The sequence below is a fragment of the Leucopleurus acutus genome, assembly GCF_964270905.1.
Source record: "Leucopleurus acutus genome assembly, chromosome: 3".
NCBI lineage: Eukaryota > Metazoa > Chordata > Mammalia > Artiodactyla > Delphinidae > Leucopleurus > Leucopleurus acutus.
Genome location: NC_139145.1, coordinates 64670288 through 64691052, shown reverse-complemented (window position 1 = coordinate 64691052; position 20765 = coordinate 64670288). Strand labels below are relative to the sequence as shown.

Below are 20765 nucleotides of genomic sequence, written 5' to 3'. Positions count from 1 at the left end.
TACGTAACTTACTTTTTATTGGAAGTATCTTGCATTTGTGACTGATGCTTTCTGGGTAACGCCATACATTTTAACATTAAAGGTTAAATTATTTTTTACATGCAAGTAGTGTTTATGGTTTTCCCCACATAGGATTACTGATTATAAAAAGATGACACACCACATGGGGTTAAGTGTCTCTTTTAATAGAAAAGCCAGCAAACTGTCTAATTCTGCTTCCTCCCAAACCACAAACTGAGTGGTAAATGAGCCTCTAGCCAACATATTCAAAGCTGAGAGGATTAAAAATGCAAAAATAAGTCCTCAGATCCAATTAAAGGAGCCCTGCTACATACAGGTTAATCAATACCAGTGGACTCCAGGAAGCTGGAAGACATTCTGATAACCCCACTCTGATAACATTTACCTCAATTAGCCTTTTTCCAGTTTCCAACTCATGAATAAAAGATAATACGTTGTTAATTCTATTTCAGAAAATTTTTTGCAAGTTGTTTTATTTACAATGCCAACTTTTAAAAGTCACTAAACTAAAGTTAACTGGACAATAAACTAGGCATAAATTGCTTTACAAAAAGAGGGAAAGCCCAAAATGCCACTTTCTATAGAGAACCCACAGTTTAATTTTATTCAGAGCAAAGAATAAAGAACTTTTGATCATACTAGAAGAAACTGAGCCATAAGTTTGGAATCTGTACTGAAACTACACATGCAATGAGGACAACATTCTGCTAATACAACTGATTTGCTGCTGCATTTGTGGACTGTTTTTCTAATATTAACAATTATAAACAAAGCAGTGCAACTAGTATTTGGAACAATCCTTACAGTGTTACAGCATCAGACACAAAATTTCACTTCTCCTCACACCACTGGTTCTCTTTGCGTACCTAGAAGAAGAGACAGATATAAGGAAGTACCTTAAGTAGTCTTTTCTAAGACTACTATCTAATGATTCATCAATAGCCTGTGAGGTGGGTCAGAAGGAAATAGATGGAAAACCGGAAAAACCCAGTTAACAGTACGCTTCCAGGTTACCATTCTTTCCCTCCCCAGTTTTTTATTGTGCCCTGCTGAAATTATCAAGAAAAGCAAAGACAATGGGCAATTACAGCTTTAGTCACCAGAGACAACCTGCATCAACAAAATCATTCTGATCTATTCATTTCTTCCCCATTCACTAAGTTGCTCTGAAGTATCCTGGCACATAATCCATAGGGCCTGTTCTTCTGAAGTCAAATATTGATGGCTTACATGTAAGGTCCCAGGTGCCAAAACTAGTACCTGCTAAGGAACAAATATCAAACAGCACCTTTGGATGAAAACTAATTGTTCTTATGCTTATAAAAGAACAGTATCATCTAAGTGCTTAGACTAAGAGACAGACCAGAATATTTTTAGCATACAGAAGGTACCTATTTTCCCTCAAGTCAAGTCAAGACTCCTTGATATAAATACCTCTTTTCCTAGCATGCTATGGGTTTCAGTCTCTCTTGAAAAGCATTTGATCAAGAACAAGCTGTTAGCCACCTACCTGGGCTTCCTCTTCTTCAGTAAAATCATTTTTGATATTGAATGTCTTTCGAATCTCCTCAGGAGTTTTCCCCTTGATCATATTGGCAACAGTCTTGCAGGTAACATCAAGCAGACCTTTGATGTCTAAGTAGTTTGCTGCCTGTAAAGTAATTGTTGTTTTCATTAAAGTATACTTGATGCTTTAAATTAAATCCAGAATCAGTGACTAACAATCCATATCTAACTTAGCTTAAAATACTAGTTAATTTTAAGAAATTAAATGAATAAATAAATCAAATTCTTCTGTGAAAGATTATTGTATGTCCCATTCTTTGTTATATCTCTGTAATACTGAGTCCTTGCGCTACATTCAGCAAACTACACTACCTCAAACGGCAAAGAATGGCCACTACTGGCAGTTGTGTACGCGTGCACACACACAAACACAAGTTTGTGTTTGACAAAAATATTTAAAGAATTCAGTGATTTTCCTGGTGGTCCAGTGGTTAGGACTCTACGATCTCACTGCCAAGGGCCCAGGTTCAATCCCTGGTTGGGGAACTAAGATCCCGTAAGTAGTTATAGCATTACATTTTACTGACCTTCTGATTCAACTTTTGGTTTCTTTGATTTTCTCTATTGTTTACCTGTTTTCTATTTTACTGATTTCTGCTCTTACCTTTACTACTCCCTTTCTTTGGGATGAAATTCATCTTTCATTAGTTTCTTAAAGTGAAAGCTTAGACTGCTGGGCTTCCCTGGTGGCGCAGTGGTTAGGAGTCCGCCTGCCAATGCAGGGGACGCGGGTTTGTGCCCCGGTCCGGGAGGATTCCACGGCAGCGGCTGGGCCCATGGGCCGGGGCCGCTGGGCCCGCGCGTGCTCTGTGGCGGGAGAGGCCGCAGCAGTGAGAGGCCCGCGTGCCACAAAAAAAAAAAAAAAAGCTTAGACTGCTGATTTGAAACTTTTCTTTTTTCTTTTTTTTAAAAATATATTTATTGATTTATTTTATTTTTGGCTGCATTGGGTCTTTGCTGCTACACGTGGGCTTTCTCTAGTTGTGGCAAGTGGGAGCTACTCTTCGTTGCAGTGCATGGGCTTCTCATTGTGGTGGCCTGTTACCAAGCACAGGCTCTAGGCACGTGGGCTTCAGTAGCTGTGGCACGAGTGCTCAGTAGTTGTGGCTCACGGGCTGCAGAGCACAGGCTCAGTAGTTGTGGTGCATGGGCTTAGTTGCTCTGCGGCATGTGGGATCTTCCCGGACCAGGGATCGAACCCGTGTTCCCTGCATTGGCAGGCGGATTCTTAACCACTGTGCCACCAGGGAAGCCCCTTTCTTTTCTAATATAGGTGTTTAGGGCTATCAATTTCCCTCTAAATGCTACTTTAGCTTAATCTCACAGATTTTCGTATGTTGTGTTTCATTTCCATTCAGTTTAAAATACTAACTTTTCTTGTGATTTCTTCATTGACTCATTCTTCAGTAATCATTCTTGATTACTAAGAAATGTGTTACTTAGTTTTCAAATATTTGCAGATTTTCCAGATAGCTTTCTGTTACTGATTTCTCATTTCATTCCACTGTGATTAGAAAACATATTTTGTGTGACTTGAATCCTTTCAAATGAGACTTTTTTGTTTGTTTTGTTTTGGCCGTGCCACGCGGCATGTGGGATCTTAGTTCCCCAACCAGATATTGAACCCACACCCCCTGCAATGGAAGCGCAGGAATCTTAACCACTGGACCACCAGGGAAGTTCCCCTGTGACTTGTTTTAAGGCCCACAACATGTCTATCTTGGAAGTATACACTTGAAAAGAATATGAATTCTGCTGTCATTAGTCTTCTACATCCTTATGATTCTCTGTCTACTTGTTTTATCAATTATTTAGAGACAGGTTTTGAAATCTCTAACTATGATTGTGGATTTGCCTACTTAACCTTTAGAGTTCTATTGGTTTTTGTTTCACTTTCTGGAAGTTCTGCTTTTAGGTAGAAAAACATTTAGGATTCTTATGTCCTCGTAATAATGAACAGACCACTTTATCATTATGCAATGACCCTCTTTAATCCTGATAATATTCTTCACTCTGAAATGTACTTTAATATAGTCACTCCAGTTTTCTTTTGGTTATTATTGTTAGCATAATATTATCTTATTCCACCCTTTAAACCTAATTGTGTCTTTATATTTAAAGTGAGTTTTTTGTAGACAGAATAGCTAACTCTTTTCTATCCAATGTGATGACCTCTAACCTTTAATTGTGGTGTTTATAGACTGTTTACATTTAACGTGGTTATTGATACATGGATTTAAATATAGCATTGCAGAGTTTCGAGTTAAAATTCAGTATCAATGAATTTAACAAATTTAACTCTATGAAAAGTGCTAAAGGTATGGACTAGAAATATCTTATACTATGCATTAAAAACATACCAGTATAAGCTCAAAAAGTGTTCCTTGGTCAACTTTCAGGAATTCTTGATCCCAAACAGGGATATCATCTGTTCGCTTTTCTTTGTTCTCATCATCCTCAGGAGGAGGAGGATCATCCTTGTGGTGGGTGCACCACTGAATGACCTACAACAACAAAAGTTCATTCCTATATGGCATTTTATAACAAGGTACTTCGTTCCACTGCTGGGGCAAGGTTATTCCTACACGGGGCTAAGAACTAACTGTAAGTCAACTTGAATAGTAAAGTTAGTAGCCCAGCTTGAAAAGCACAACCCTAGAGTTCATGGAAGATCTTAGATAACAGCAAACCATGAAGACAGATTACTATACTTGACCATACTAATAAAGCTCCTGTGCAAAAAAACACATTACGTCAGACAGGACAATGACTGGGAAATACCTGCAACATGTACATGCCAGCAATGGACTACCTTATAAAATATAAAATCTTAACAATCTCTACACAGGGGCTAAAGATATGAACAGGCAATTTACAAAATATATCTGAATATGAATAGTCTAAAAGGAGGAAATACTCAGCCTCATTAAATGCAAAATTAACACTACAGATACTACTTTAGACTGTACCCCCAAAAGATAAATAAAAATCAAGATGTCGATACTAATCATTGGCAACAGTGTGAGGATAACATGAACTTTTCTACTATAGAGTGTAAACTGGTATAATCCCTTTGAAAAGTAACCTAGGAGTACCTAGGGAAGCTGAATATGTGCATACACTATCACCAAGCAATTCTAAACACCCTAGACACATGCACAACACTACCCAGTATAAGAACAATGCAGGCAAAGCCCAAAGTTCCCTTAGTAATGGAATGAACACATTAAAGTTTCTAGAAGCTGATTAGCTAGACTGTGCACCATCATATAGACCACAATCTACACTGAAAGTGTTAAGTTACAGAATCTAGGTGGTAGGAAAATGGGTGTTTGCTGTATAATTTAACTTTTCTGTATGATTAACTTTTTTTTTTAATATTATAATGTTGGGGGAATAAACAATGCTGAGAGAAAATGGGAGAACTGAGAAATCATACTATAAGGATACAAAAAAGGGAAAGAACTACTTCTAGAAGAAAAAGCCAAGCATAAAGGGCTTTAATTAAATAGCTTTTTAAGAAGTATTCCAGGGCTTCCCTGGTGGTGCAGTGGTTGAGAGTTCGCCTGCCGATGCAGGGGACACGGGTTCGTACCCTGGTCCGGGAAGATCCCACATGTCGCGGAGTGGATAGGCCCGTAAGCCATGGTCGCTAGGCCTGCACGTCTGGAGCCTGTGCTCCGCAACCAGAGAAGCCACATCAGTGAGAGGCCCGCGTACCGCAAAAAAAAAAGAAGTAGTATTCCAGTAGTATAAGAAAGAAACCAGGGCTTCCCTGGTGGCGCAGTGGTTGAGAGTCCGCCTGCCGATGCGGTGGACACGGGTTTGTGCCCTGGTCCAGGAAGATCCCACATGCCGCAGAGCGGCTTGGCCTGTGAGCCATGGCTGCTGAGCCTGCGCGTCTGGAGCCTGTGCTCCACAACGGGAGAGGCCACAACAGTGAGAGGCCCGCGTACCGCAAAAAAAAAAAAAAGAAAAAAAGAAACCTATGAGTAACATATGGCATTTAAAAAGTCTTAAAAGGCTATATAGGGTTTCCCTGGTGGTGCAGTGGTTAAGAATCCGCCTGCCAATGCACGGGACATGGGCTAGAGCCCTGGTCCAGGAAGATCCCACATGCCGCGGAGCAACTAAGCTGGTGTGCCACAACTACTGAGCCCACACACCTAGAGAGCCCACATGCCACAACTACTGAGCCCGTGTGCCACACCTACTGAAGCCCGTGAGCCACAACTACCGAAGCCTGCCTGCCTGGAGCCCGTGCTCTGCAACAAGAGAAGCCACCGCAATGAGAAGCCCGTGCACCGCAAGGAAGAGTAGCCCCTGCTCGTCACAACTAGAGAAAGCCCGCGTGCAGCAACGAAGACCCAATGCAGCCAAAAATAAATAAAAAATAGTAATAAAAAAAGGAGATCTAACTAGATAAAAATATAAAGCTGTGAATTGACCTAAGACAAGCAAAGTGGTAAAAACTACATAAAGAACTCGTATAAAAAGCCTATTAAGACTACAAAATGGATGAACCTTGAAAACATTACGCTAAGCGAAATAAGCCAGACACAAAAGAATATCCTATGATCCCATTTTTTATAAGATAGCCCAGTATAGTCAAAGTCACAGAGACAGAATACAGCATAGTGGTTACAAGGGGCTTTTTACCCGGACTAGGGATATTAAAAAGACTGGTAATAGCCAATCATGGTAAGAATATGGAAAAATATGCAATGCAGCTGTATCTCATGCCAGGGTCAAGAGAAAGCATAAAATGCAACTGCATATGGTCAATGACTCTGAAAATTCCTCAGGAAGGGGCCAACTGGAAACGACCATTCCCATCTCTAAGCCTAGCCAGTCTTCCCCACAATGTGGAAACTGGCTGCTGTTTCTTCAGAAGAGCATTCAGTTAAACAGCTGGCTCTATTAAGGAGCCATATGCTCTGAAACACTAAAATCCTATTCAATGTAGAGGGCTGGGGAATTCCCAGGTGGTCCAATGGTTAGGACTCGGTGCTTTCACTGCCACGGGCCCAGGTTCAATCCCTGGTCGGGGAACTAAGATCCCTGCAAGCCGCGCACAGTGCAGCCAAAAAAATAATAATATGTAGAGGGCTGTTTATGCTTAGACACAGGGTAAGGTGATCAACTAAAAAAAAAAGAAACAAACCAAAAAAAGCACATATCTTGTTCTCAAACTCCTTTTTTTTACATTATTTTCATTTTTGGCTGCATTGGGTCTTCGTCGCTGTGTGTGGGCTTTCTCTACTTGCGGCGAGCAGGGGCTACTCTTCGTTGTGGTGCGCAGGCTTCTCATTATGGTGGCTTCTCTTGTTGTGGAGCACGGGCTCTAGGTGCGCGAGCTCAGTAGTTGTGGCTCGCGAGCTCTAGAGCACAGTCTCAGTAGTTGTGGTGCACGGGCTTAGTTGCTCCATGGCATGTGGGATCTTCCTGGACCAGGGCTCGAACCCGTGTCCCCTGCATTGGCAGGCGGATTCTTAACCACTGACCACCAGGGAAGTCCCTCAAACTCCTTTTGAGGCATACCATTCAGTAGACAAGCAATACAAAAAAACTCCCCTTTTTGCTAAGCACATACCATTATATTTCAATAATTTAAATGTGTTAATGAAAAAGACTAGACAACTTAAATATTCACAGGGCCTGGTTAAACTAAAATAAATATCTTAGTCATAATCTTACTATATAGTTACTGTTTTTGTTTTGTTTTGTTTTTAAGGAAGCTATCTATATATCAATTAGAAATATCACCAGGATATTGTTAATGAGAAAAAGGATATATACATATATATATATATAAGGGTATAGTTGCTACCTTACCTTTTTTAATATTGCTGCATTAACATTTGGCAAGGGGACTGGATCATCATCTCCTTCATCATCCATTCCCAAATCTAAGTAAACCAGAAGAGAGTTGCCATTATTTTCTAGCCCCATTATAACAACCAGGCTGTTTCAAACAAGTAACTTGTAAGACATGTTATCTGAAAGACTATAAAAAGTACTTTACTAAGAATAGTTCTCTTGAAAGTATTTAAAACCGGCAGTTCCTAGCAACAGCTCCATGAACCACCCAAAACTATATAAAAATGTGTGAGAAGACAAATACAGGATTATATAAAAAGAGTTTTCTTAATTAGGAGGAAAAGTGATTTAATAAGTGGGATTGAGATAACTGGGCAACCACCTGGGAAAAAATTAAAGCTAGACGCTTACCCTTACTCTTTATACCAAACTCTAAATGGACTGCACTCAGGAAAATAAAACAATGTGAGGTATTGCAGAAGTAACAGAATCTCAATCTATTAAAATTTGAAGCCCAAAAATGTATATATACACACACAGACACACACAACAGATCGTGCAGCCACTGACAAAAAACAAGGCAGGCAGCTCCATACATACTGGTATGATTTCAAGATTAAAGATTTTAAAAGCCAAGTATAAAAGATAAGTGTTACCTGAATAAAAATGGGAATATATTTATATTTAAAATATCTTCAAAAGGATATACAAGGAATTGTTAATATTATGTCCAAGGTAGTTAATGAGAACATGGGTTGAGAGACGTAGTTTCAACATGTACCCTTTAGTGTTATTCATCACATACATACTACTTATAATTTTGAATATATAGGTTTCTCTAATAAAAAGTCCTAACTTTTAGACTATCAAAGTGGTTGCTGAGCTCCAAAGAGAAAACTTAAAATCCGCATGTTACTTAAAGATTCTAAATAAGAGTATTTTTCAAACCAAATGGGTCCATCCTTCAGTTTCTACAGGACTAAAAAAGAGCTGCCAAAGACACTTATGTAACAGAAGTACTAAGATCAGGGGTCAAAAGTACTGCATTGCTATACTGGTTGTAGCACAGCACCAGTTACATTGACATGGTTAAGTGCTGAGGCATACATTTGAGTCCCTAATATATAGCTGTGCTAGGCAGGGAAGAATCAGCAATGAATACAGGAGGATGGGAGGAACTGTTGCAACTTTAGATAGAGTTGCTCAGGATGCCTCACAGAGAAGATGACATTTTAATTAAAATTCTAAAGGAGAGAACACCTAAGCAGAGGAAATGACAAATGCAAAGGCCTTCTGATAGTGTCCTAAAAACACTAAGGAATCTAGTGTTACAAGAGCAGAGTTAGCCAGGTTGAAAGGAGAAGACAGGGCCCTAATAGGGCCTTCTGCAATTTGGCTACTATATTGGTAAGAGATAGCAGAGAGCAGGAGGGGAAAGAGGGAAACCAATTATGAGGCTAGCAATGACCCAGGCAAGTACAAGTGGCTTGTACAAGGTATATAGCTATGGAAGAAGAAATAGTCCAATTCTGTATGCATTTTGAAGTGAGAGGCAACAGGATTTGCCAACAGATGGAAAGCAGAATGTGAAAGGAGTTAGCGACGGCTAAGGCTTATAACATGAGGAACCAGACGGATGGAGCTGCCATTGGAGTTGCCACTAATTGATATGGGGAAAGTTGACAGAGAACTTGTTTTAGAGGGCAGGGAATCAAGAATTCTAGTTTGGGGACTTCCTTAGTGGCACAGTGGTTAAGAATCCACCTGCCAGTGCAGGGAACACAGGTTCAAGCCCTGGTCCAGGAAGATCCCACATGCCGCGGAGCAACTAAGCCCATGCGCCACAACTACTGAGCCCGCGCGCCCCAACTACTGAAGCCCACACACCTAGAGCCCGTGCTCTGCAACGAGAAGCCACTGCAATGAGAAGCCTGTGCACCACAAAGAAGAGTAGCCCCCGCTCGCTGCAACTAGAGAAAGCTCGTACGCAGCAACGAAGACCCAACGCAGCCAAAAATAAATTTAAAAAAGAAAACAATTCTAGTTTAATAAGTTTGAGATATCTATTAGATATTCAATGGTTGACCAAGAAGTTAAATATGCAAGTCTAAAAATCAAAAGAAGAGATTAGAACTGTAGGTAAGTTTGGGAAATGATGTATAAATGATTTATAACACTATGATTCTAGCTGAGGGACTGACTGAGTATTGATACAGTGAAGAGGTACAATGATTACGCAAACTCCCGGGAACTGAAGGCTTTAAAGATGGGGAGAAGGCTTTAAAGATGGGGAGACAGGTTGTCAGTGAGCTAAGTATTAAGTATTCTGAAAGCCAAATGTAGAAGGGACTGATCTACTGTCAAAGGCTATCAGTAAGTCTAGATGAGAAATGAAACAATGCACTTGACAACATGGAGATCAATGAGTTTAACAAGCTTCTCCAGTGAAGTGGTAAAGATGAGAGTATATTCAAAAAGTATTCTATTTTCCTGTATGGGTACATTCACTCATCTCCCCTCTATTCCTCCCCACCAATGCCTTTACCTGATCCCATCTTTGCTGAGAGTAAAACTATAAAATGACAATATTTCAATTTGGATCAAGCCACTTATGCTTTTCTTGAACTAGTATGAAGTATTTTTAACTCAGAGGGCAGAAAAAGAAGTTATACTATGGAAAATACATGTGTTTGGGGAAATGAACAGATTAGAGGAAATGAAATACAGAAGACCAGCTTGTTTAGATACAAATGTTATTTGGAAGAAGGCTTAAGTCACATTAAAAATAAGGGCCTTACAGTTGTAAAGGATCACTTCTCCAGCATTTAAACCGAGGATTTGAAATGGTTTTTGCTTTTAGACTAAATGCACAAGTACGAACAGTCATTCCTTTAAGCTATTTAGTTTCAAGGACTTCTGAAAGACACCTGTATCCTGATACCACAACCTGGACCTGAAGAAATGAGTCAATCCATGTGTACACATGCCAAGATTTTCACTTCTGATTGTCCACTGATTAGAAGATTTTATTTCAATACACTCCAGTCTTCAAGAGGCTAGAATTCTATATAAACCACTGGTACTTAAGATAAAGCCATTCACCTCTGATGCCCAAAGCTATGAAAGGAAAGAAACATTTTAATTGTTGCTATCTATCATCCACTTGCTTCAGTGATCAAAGTTGGCAGAAAACCTTCAAGCAGCCCTATGTTCCTACACTGGCAAATGCTTCTTTGAAGCAGCACAGGAGAGATTAGTGTGCCAGGCACCAACTAAGATGAAATAAAGCAAGTATTCAGGCAGCAATTTTGTTATCAGTTTCTACATCTTCTAGATAAAGCCTTACTCACCTGCCTTTAGGGACACCTGGATAACTTTCACACTCTTTTATCAGTGACCATACTATAGTTCTTCATTCAACACGTACTTGATGAACAGTGACTGTGGGTTGTACCAAGGGGTTTACAACTTAATAAAAGTAATCTATGTAAGTCACCAGGGTGCAGGACTGTAAGTGCCACATAACTGGTGTCAATTACCCAAAACAACTTTATGTTCAGCTTTTATTTTCTATTAGAAACCAGGAAAATAACTAAAAAGAAAACCGAAAAGAATATGTTCAGCTTTTATTTTCTATTAGAAAACAGAAGACAAACCTGCAGCTCAGCTTCTGCCTCTACCACACCTAATACTTGCTGTTAGAAGTCTTCTAACTTATTATCCCTGAAATCCTAAGTGACCAGTCTGCAGTATATGAATCTGATAATCACTCTGGTCACTTCAAAATGCCTCCCTCTTCCCTTGGCTTCCTACTCCACATATTCTCTACTTCTGACTTCACTCGTAACAGCCCATCCTGCCCCAACATGGCCACCTGCCAAGCTCATTTACTTCCATATATATATATATATATACTCCTATAACCCACCATACGAAGTCAGTCTATCCCCAGCAGCCTACAACTCAGGGACCAAGATCCACATACTCAACTGACTAGTAGCTTATTACAAAGATCTTTTGAGAGAATCTCTAACATGCACAACATGTTCAAGCTCAAAGTCATTTTCTTTCCATTCCCCTCAAACTTGTTGCTCAGCTCTATCAACTACAAGTATCACAATCACAACCCCAATTAAAAACCTCAATTTCTTTTAAACACATCCTGTCTACTTTACCTCAGAATGATCTCCCAAAACATCTTTATTTTACTAGATTTGAAATATCACCTCACTAGTACTACACACTGCACTCTCCACAAGCCTAAAGAATAACATCAGCCAACAAGTTCCCATAGCACCACTTGGCACAATTTTATTAATGCACTAATTATACCATGTGACCATTAGCCTTGTTTGGTGTCTATCTCCCTGCCTAGTTTATAAATCCTTCAAGAGCAAAGACCACTTCTCACTTACCTTCTTTTCACCGGCACCAGGACTTATTCTTTGCCTGCCTTTCTGCTCTCACTGAATACTGACTACTATATCTCCTGCTAATGCTTGGCATACAACTCTTTAATTAAATATCTATAAGCTACAGATAAACAAAAACTTTTGATATTTGAATGCACTCAGCCCTCCGTATCTGCAGGTCCCACATCCTTGGATTCAAACCGTGGATAGAAAGTATTAAAAAATAAAAATTTTTAAATTCCAGAAAGTTCCAAAAAGCTAAAATTTGAATTTACATAGCATTTATGGTGTTATTAGGTATAAAAATCTAGAGATAATTTAAAGTATAAGGGAGAATGTATGTAGGTTATATGCAAATACCACCCCATTTTATGTTATTTGAGTATCCATGGATTTTGGTATCCATAGGGGGTCCTGGAACCAATCCCCTGCAGATATGGAGACAAATGTACTGAAGAACATTCTTATTACTACTGTTTTTTTTCCACCAATTCTAGAAACTGATTTGTAAGTCTCCATATACTGTTAATGTCTACCAACCCACTGATAATACTAATTAGAGATCCAGGGCTTCCCTGGTGGTGCAGTGGTTAAGAATCCACCTGTCAACGCAGGGGACGTGGGTTTGAGCCCTGGTCCAGAAAGATCCCACATGCCGCGGAGCAACTAAGCCCGTGCGCCACAACCACTGAGCCTGCGCTCTAGAGCCCACGAGCCACAACTTCTGAAGCCTGTGCGCCGAGAGTCTGTGCTCTGCAACAAGAGAAGCCACCGCAATGAGAAGCCCGCGCACCACAAGGAAAAGTAGCCCCCACTCGCCGCAACTAGAGAAAGCCCGCGCGCAGCAACGAAGACCCAACTGAGCCAAAAACTAATTAATTAATTTTAAAAAAAGAAGAGAGAGATCCATGTTAACTAGTAAAAGTTTCAAAACGTTTCAGGACCTGTTTTCTTGCCTTCCTTCTTTGATGCACTGCATACATGCTTTGCAGCAGTTTCAGAGGAATGACAAAACAGACAAAAGGGAAGACTTGGTTAAAAAAAAAAAAAAGAAAGAGACATCTACTCAGTTTACAATCTACTCAGCTTACTCCGGCTGTTGAAACAAGGTGTTCTATTTAGCTACCATATATAAGGTATCTCTTTTCCAAAGGCTTTACTTTTTGTCATTAGAAATTACGAACGCAAATTTACTTGAAAGAGAAATGGGCCATTGTCTGAGGTTTGGAAGTCATTTCAGTATTAGCTTATGGTATTATCTACCTAATAAGGGAAAAAACTCAGTAATTCAGAAAATGCAGAAAAAACTGACCTGTACCAAAAACAATGCAGTTAATACTTTAAAGAAAAAAAGTAAACTTTACCCCTTCATACCCCTGAGAGTTTTCTGACACTGTTACTTCTGTAGATTTGATGTTCACAGGTTATATCAAGCTACTCATTTCTTTCCCTTCCCTCTGACCCACGTTTTCTAATAAACTTACCTTCCAACATGGTCTTAATAGTCACAGATTGTTTCGCAATTTCAACATCAACTTCAAATATCTCTCCATCAGAACTCTGCAACTTAATTGAAGGCATCTAAAAAAAGGTATTATATTGAATTTGAAATTTAAGAGATATTACTTCTATACAAACTACATTTCAAACTACAGTCTGTTAGACACCTTCTAACTTATTAACCGTAAAACCCTAAGGACCTATAGTATATAACCCTATAAAACACTAAGTGATTATTCACATGCTAGCACAGAAGTGTTTCTATAAAAATTTTGTGAAAGTATAACTCCTAGGAACAGAAGCTTTTAAAGCCTGCCCTACTGAATTCATTACTAGTGTAAGTTTTAGAATTAACACTTTATATTTTTGATGCAAAATGTATCTAAAATGGACTTATTCTTTGCCCACCTTTCTGCTCTCACTGAACACTGACTACTCCACCTGCAAACCTGCGGGAGGTGAGTCCAAAATAAACAAAGCTACCCAGATAAGATAGTAATTTTCCCACAGTGAGACTTACCAGTGAAAAATGAGTTCAAATCCAAAGAGTAGATCAGGATATACTTATTTATGTTTGGATCAATGCAAGACCATACACAAAAGAATAAAATATTTTAAGGATAAGCACATGTTGTAAACCTAGTAAATTTCAGAGTCCTTTTTACCTTTCATTACTGACTGTCCAGGTGTCCAAGTTTGAGATCTCCTGCCAAAGTCCTCATAGTAATAACCTATTACTTGCGCCAAAAATGTATTTATTAACTCAGATTAATTATGAGTCATTAGGAAAAAGACACCTCTTACATAAAAGTTAATTAAGCAATTAACTTCAAAAGACTTTTTTGGCAAAAAAACCAAAACAAAAAAACACCTCTTTAAAATTAAAAGTTCTAAGCTTCTAAGCCAGCAATTTCTTACCATATTCAGATTCTTGGGGGAGTGGCGCAGGGGAGGGGGGAATGGCAACAATACCTGACTGTAAAAATTCAAAACCTCTTTAAATTTCAAGTATAGATTTTTTAAAGGTCCATCATAATCCTGCGATGTCGTTATAACTTAAAAACATAGAATTTGGCATTTAAAACACTGATCGAACCTTTTTAGGTCCCAAGACTTAAGACCCATTAAATCAGCTAAAATATTCATTCTGCTTTCCCCAGACAACTGTCTCCATTTCCCAAACAACAAGTTGTTAAGGCAAGGAAGCAAAAAGGTAAAGCTGTTTTAAAAGCAGCCATTTAAATATCCAGCTCTCACCCATCCATGGGTGGAGAGAATCAGATTTCATTTTACAGTTCACAAATATGTCTGCTTTTCCGTGTTGCTCAGTACTTGCCAATAATGCAGTTGTCCTGCTCTATGGAGAAAGACCCAGAGCAGAGAACCTTCTCTGTGACAAGGCAATAACAAAAGGTATCCCCAAAAGAAATATTTTAACGTGAGCTCAATTTTTAATTACGAAACATTCTATGATCTTTTTATGTTCCACAGTACTGGAGCGAACATTATAGAATCAAGAGTCTGGCAACACAGTTGATAAAATTACTTTTAAGCAAGACGAACATTTCATATTTCAAATAACTTTTGATAAACAGCAAGATCTGCTTAGTCATAGTCAAATTCGTCTATTAGGTTACTCCTACGGGAGCTGAGATCTTAATAAATAGCAGAGAAACCATCGGTTAATCTGTAATTCGATGCACTTTGTAACGCTAAACTTGGTACTCAAAGACAACTTTTTTAGTGTTATACAGCTGGAATTCAGAGCAAATTTTCGTATAATGATGGGTGAAATTTTGTTTGACATGCTTTCAAGACCATTCCTTCAATTCCTTATGCTCCAGTACTTGTAAATCACTCTGAGTGGGTTCTATCAACACCATAAAGGAAAAAAACCTGTTTTAAGTGACCCGAAATTCTGACACCTTTTTAGAGGGTAGAGTGAAATCTGCGTTGCTCTATGACACAAAAACATTCTACTGTAACGCTCTGATGAAAAAAATCATGACCCAAAACCTAAACCTGAAGTCTCCATTAAAAAGTAAACCGAAGCAGGTGAATGTCCTACCCCTCCAAAAACCAGGCACCTCGAGTTAGGACTTAGAGCACCTAAAAGCCACACCACTATGACGATGGCATCTGCTATTACAACAATGGTTTCAGCAAGCCCAGGCTGTGGCAAAGTAATGGGAGAGAAATATTCCGAAGGAGCAGGCGGCTCTCTGCCAAGATTCGGACCCAGCACAGTCAGCCAGGACCGGTGACTAGCGACGCTAGATACAGAGGCGAGAAAAGGATGGGTGCCAAGAATCCTGCGCTCCCGGACTACCACCGCCACGCTTCCTCCGGACACCAAAACAACAAACACGGACACACGCCCACGCTCACGACAGCCCCGGGAACTCCATTAAAAGCCCCGCCGCCACCCTCGCCCTGGCTGCCAGTGGCTGGCAGCCTCAACGCCGAGCGAGGCCCCCGGCCCCGGCCTGGGCCCTCAGTCGAGCTCCGCCACGGCTGACGGTCGCCCCGTGAAGAGAAGGCCTAATCTCGGGTTCGGCTCGCACCTTCTCCCTCCCGCCCGCCCGCCCGGGCACCCACGGGGCGCCGCGAAGACGCGAGGCTAGAGGAGGCCTCGCCGAGTCGAGGGGCGGGGTGGGAGAACAAGGCCGACAACGGGTTCCAAAGAGCCTGAGGGAAGGCCAGGCCCAGGTGCCTCCCGCCTCCAGCAGGGCCAAAGCACCGGCGGTGCTGCCACCAGCTCGCAACCCGCGGCGCCACCGCCCCTCCCAGCTCCGTCGGCGGCTACTCACAGTGTTAGGATTCAAGGAGATGGCGGGCCAGAGGCTGAGGAGAGCAGGGCGGCGTCTGCAAAAAAAAACACAGGAAAGCGGAGAACAAGGCCAACACTGCGGAGCGGCGCGGCGTCTACCTATATATGAGCGGGCGCAGGCGCCGAGGACCCTTGCGCCCGTCACGTCACAGAGCCGGCGGGGCTGGCCGCCGAGATCGCCTGACGACAGGCGGAGGCAGGCCGGGCGGGCCAGGCGGAGACGCGGCAGAGCGGGGCGAGGCGAGGCGCGGCGGGCCTTGATCCTCACCCCCTCCCTCGAAAGCTAGGCTCGGTCTCCTCAAAGCGGGAACGGAGGACTGGCTGTGGTACTTCACGGCCTGCGAGGGTCCTTCAGGCGGGGGCTGTCCTAAGCTGAACTAAAGACCCCAGACCTGAAAAGCCTGGAAGCCGCGAGCGCAGGGGGAGGAGGAGGAAGGGGGAGGAAGGAGGAGGAAGGGGGAGGGAGGGGGAGGGAGGGGGAGGGAGGGGGAGGGAGGGGAGGGGGAGAGAGGTGTTCTCCCGCGTGTGTGTTGAGGATGCTGTTTGGGAGGGGCTACGGCTCCCTTTCAGGACGGGGAAACTGGGACTCCGAGAAAGAATGGGAGTTGGCCTTTCCAGTCAGCGCTGTGCGATTCTGCTCAGGGTCTCAGTATCCTCCCCTGAACCTAATAGGCGTTAGCTCACTCTCCACAATAATCCATGCGGTGAAGTATCGTTACCCTTTTTTATTTGTAAGGGAACAGGTTCAGAACGGTTCAGTGGCAGAGCAAGGATTTTTTGATCCTCTTAACCCCTATTGCCTATCGTTGACTTCTGAAGAGGCCTCCAGTCCAAAGTAACTATTGTTGCAGAGAAACCCCAAGTGTATAGAGGAGGCCTCTCTCAGCCAGTGAATATCCATTCATTCAGCAGAAGTGGGGTGGGGGCGTGGAGGGGAGCGGGGCGGTGAAGAGCCACCGGGCGAGATCCTGCAGCGAACCAGGCAGCCAGGATCCAGCCTGCACAGAACTCTTGTATGGGATGCTTCCCGAGGGCTGTGTGATAGTCTCCCTAGGATGAAGCCAACCATTAAGGGAAAGGGGTTAGTCTGAAAATTCCGACCCCGCCCTCCCCCGCCCCATCCTCTCCAGTCAGAGACTGACCAGCTCTACCCTGCTCTGCTTAGGGAACATCGCCACCCCTCCCTAGGAGACGAAGGCGCCAGGCTCAGCTAACCAACAGGCACGTGATGGTATTCCTGACGCCAAAGAAACAAAAGACACTTCCACAGAGGGCCCCCTAAAGAAATCAGAGGCCTACAGCTCTTCTGGGAAGGGACTGGGCAGGGAGGCCAAGCAGCTCCTTGGGTTACCAGGTCTTTGTCTACTAGCTGTGGTATCCAGTGTCTGCCAGGTGCCACAGCTGATGACAGGAAGATGAAAGGACCTACAGCTCTCAGACTTGGTCTCACAACACCGCCCTGCCCTCAGCAGCTCAAGCTTCAGGTCTCCTCCTCAAGACCCACTGGAGACCCTTTGCTCCCCAGCCTGTGGCATACAAGGTGGCACCTTGTAAAGTCTTGCTGAGCATCGTAAGCAGCGCCACATCACACATCTAGCCTGAGGGTCTAGCACGGGGCCTGGCATAAACTAGGTGTATGTTTTTTCCACACGTCTGTGGTCCCCCAATATTAGAGTCACCAAGAGCTTCTTGTTTTCAAAAAGCACATTTTATTTACTCATGCAGCTATTGTATGCATAGATTATCTCAGGAAAGATACACAAGTAATTTTTGGCCTCAGGGGAGGGGAACTAGGTGACTGGAGAAGAGGGTTGGGGTGATTTTTCACTTTATACCCTTTCTACCTTTTGGATTTTGATCCATATGTATGTATTACCTATTCAAAATGTTCTTTACTTCAAAAAAATTGGCATCAGGTCAAGAAAAATACAGATTCCCGGGTCCGCTCTTGATGTAATGAATCAGACTCCCTGGGGGCAGGCTTTTCTGCCTTTGAACAGGTTCCCCCAAGTGATTCTTAAACCCAGGGTAAGTTGAGAAACCACTATAGTAGCACTGCCAAGAAGGGGCCAGCAGTGTCTGTCAAAGGTGACTCATTTAGATTCACATTTTCTGAATCCACCATACCCTCCACTCAGGAGACACAAGACAGTTGCAAGACTGCAGGGTGCGGGCTGGGGAACATGCATCCCCACTCATTTATCCGTAATCACCAGCCCAGGTCAAAAAGGACTGGCCCCAACAGAGTCCCCTTGGTATGTGGGTGTGGGTGTGTTTTTTGAGGGGGTGGGGAGGCGGTGGTTCTACTGATCCTGGAGCTAGCCCTAAGAAGGCTGAGGTCTCATCCTTACTTCAGTCACTCCACACACCATGTGATCAAACTCCTTGTGCTATAGAGGAAGAAAATAAAACCAAAGAGAAGGGACTTTTCCAGTGTCACAAAGCCATTGCAGAGCAGGGCTGAGGTTCCAGCCCCAGCTCTGCTTCTGCAACCACAGCCCAGATACTGAATTTTAGCCCCATCCCTCAAATGCCAGGAATATTTTCTGATTAACTATTCCCAGCATACTACCTCCAGGGGAGCTAAACTCCCGGGATTCAAGCAGTCCAGGTGGGAAAATCTGGTTTTTATGGTGAATTCATTTCCAGAGATGATCACCCTTTGTAAATAGAGTTTCACTGATGTAAAGGGCTCACAGGAGCATTCCTGTGAGGACCGGCCCTCTCGGTGGATCTAAAATCAAATTTTGCTGCCCAGAATTCAGTCACACTCTGTTTGTCAGGCGCTTACCCATGGAAAAGACCTCAGGCTCTGGATGTGTGTTCCAGGACAGCATGTAAGCTAAGAAGTAATCCAGTCTACATGGTCAGAGATCTCCTGGCTGTACTCTCCTGCTGTGTCAACTTTCTCAGTCTTTCTCCCCTGATACAGTGGTAAGCACAGTGACTGTTATATGATCTTGGGCAACTTATTTCACCTCTCTGAGCCTCACGTTCTTCTGCTTAGCCACTCCTTCTTCCCTTTTGTCAAACTCTAAGCCTTCCGTCTAAAATCAGACTACCTATTACTCCAGAGGAGAGAGTGCTGAATGCAAAGAATAAAGAGTGAAATTCTTGGATCTTGATTAGCAAAATGCTCTCTTGAAACCCAAAGCTTTTTTTTTTTAAATAAATTTATTTATTTTATTTATCTTGGCTGCATTGGGTCTTCATTGCTGCACGCGGACTTTCTCTAGTTGTGGCAAGAGGGGGCTACTCTTCGTTGCGGTGCATGGGCTTCTCATTGCGGTGGCTTCTCTTGTTGGGGAGCACAGGCTCTAGGTGCGCGGGCTTCAGTAGTTGTAGCACACAGGCTCAGTAGTTGTGGTTCGCGGGCTCTAGAGCGCAGGCTCAGTAGTTGTGGCACATGGGCTTTGTTGCTCCGTGGCATGTGGGCTCTTCCCAGACCAGGGATCAAACCCGTGTCCACTGCATTGGCAGGCGGATTCTTAACCACTGCACCACCAGGGAGGTCCCCCAAAGATTTTTAATGCAAGAAGTTTTTTTGAGCAATGAAAGTCCAAGAGGCTGAAGGACTCGTATCTTAAATTTTACATCAGCAACAGCATAGTCAGGAAGAAGGTATGATGACACCAGAGCTAGTTTTCTAAAACACTGGGGGTGGGGAAAAAATCAAGGCAAAGTGAGCATTGCAGTTAGCTACTGCGGTGGGCCTCTTAGAAGGGACTCTCTCTCACTCCCTCCCCCGATCCCCTCTACCCAGGAATAGGGAGAGATTAGGACCTCCAGAAAGGTTGGGAGCTCTGAGAGTGAAAAGAATCTGTGCCTTGGTCTGTGAGTAAGGTCTAAAGTCTTCCATGATGAGAAAGTATGGCAGCAGTGAAGCAGAAATGGCACCTGGGTGTGCCTAGGCAAGTGGGCCTGGGAGCATCTCAGGCTGGTGAGGAGCATTGAAGTATGTCCTGAGACCCTAAAACAGCATGGAAGTTGCTCAAAGAGGGGCTAGATAAGCAGCAAGGGGCTTGTGGGATGTAATAAACGGAATCAAATGAACCTAGAAGAATCTGGACAGTCCAAGCCAGAAACTATGGCACAAACACGGACATCCGTGGGCACAGCAGAAATCAAGGATGACAGTTCACAACTGGCAGGGGTCAAGTCTACCTGCCTTCCTGAGCAGTAGAGGAAGATGGATGATGACCAAGAGCCAGACAATCTCCAGCCCCCTCAACTCCCACTCCATGCCATGATCATATAAGCTCAGACTGTAGTTTTGACCCTGGATAGCAGAAGAGGGACAAAACCCTCAACTTGACTGAGTGTACCCCTGAAATGACAGTGATCATAACCACTTGACTGAAGTGACCAGATTATATTTTTGCTATCATCTGGAAATAGGTACTATAGAAAGTAAAAGAGCTATAATTTTCGCACACCCGAATTTTCTGACTTTAAAATTTCATACAGCCATGGTACAAAGGAATCATATAGACCTGCTGCTGCCCACTTGCTGCTCACATCTGTGTGATCTGGGTGGGATGTGTGGCTTCCCCTCTCTAACCCCAGTCTCCTTGTCTGTAGAATGGGGCTTATAGCAATACCTACCTCACAGGATT

At 42.7% G+C, this 20765-nt stretch overlaps 1 protein-coding gene across 1 annotated transcript; it reads right to left on the bottom strand.

Annotated features, from left to right (window-relative positions):
* SKP1 (S-phase kinase associated protein 1) lies at positions 1–16275 on the bottom strand. Its single transcript, XM_082837347.1, has 6 exons — positions 16130–16275; positions 13304–13400; positions 7423–7496; positions 3948–4091; positions 1532–1672; positions 1–887 (listed from the first exon to the last, which is right to left on the bottom strand). The coding sequence occupies exons 2-6, from the start codon at positions 13398–13400 to the stop codon at positions 852–854; spliced, it is 492 nt and encodes a 163-aa protein (XP_082693473.1). The 5' UTR covers positions 16130–16275; the 3' UTR covers positions 1–851.
* Positions 16276–20765: the final 4490 nt, after the last annotated feature.

Coding starts and splice junctions, on each gene's coding strand:
- SKP1 (XM_082837347.1), bottom strand. CDS start 13,400: ATGCCTTCAATTAAGTTGCAGAGTTCTGATGGAGAGATATTTGAAGTT. Junction 7,497..13,303: donor TATTAAGACCATGTTGGAAG/GTAAGTTTATTA, acceptor TGGTTTACTTAG/ATTTGGGAATGGATGATGAA. Junction 1,673..3,947: donor CACTTTTTGAGCTTATACTG/GTATGTTTTTAA, acceptor ATTACTTTACAG/GCAGCAAACTACTTAGACAT.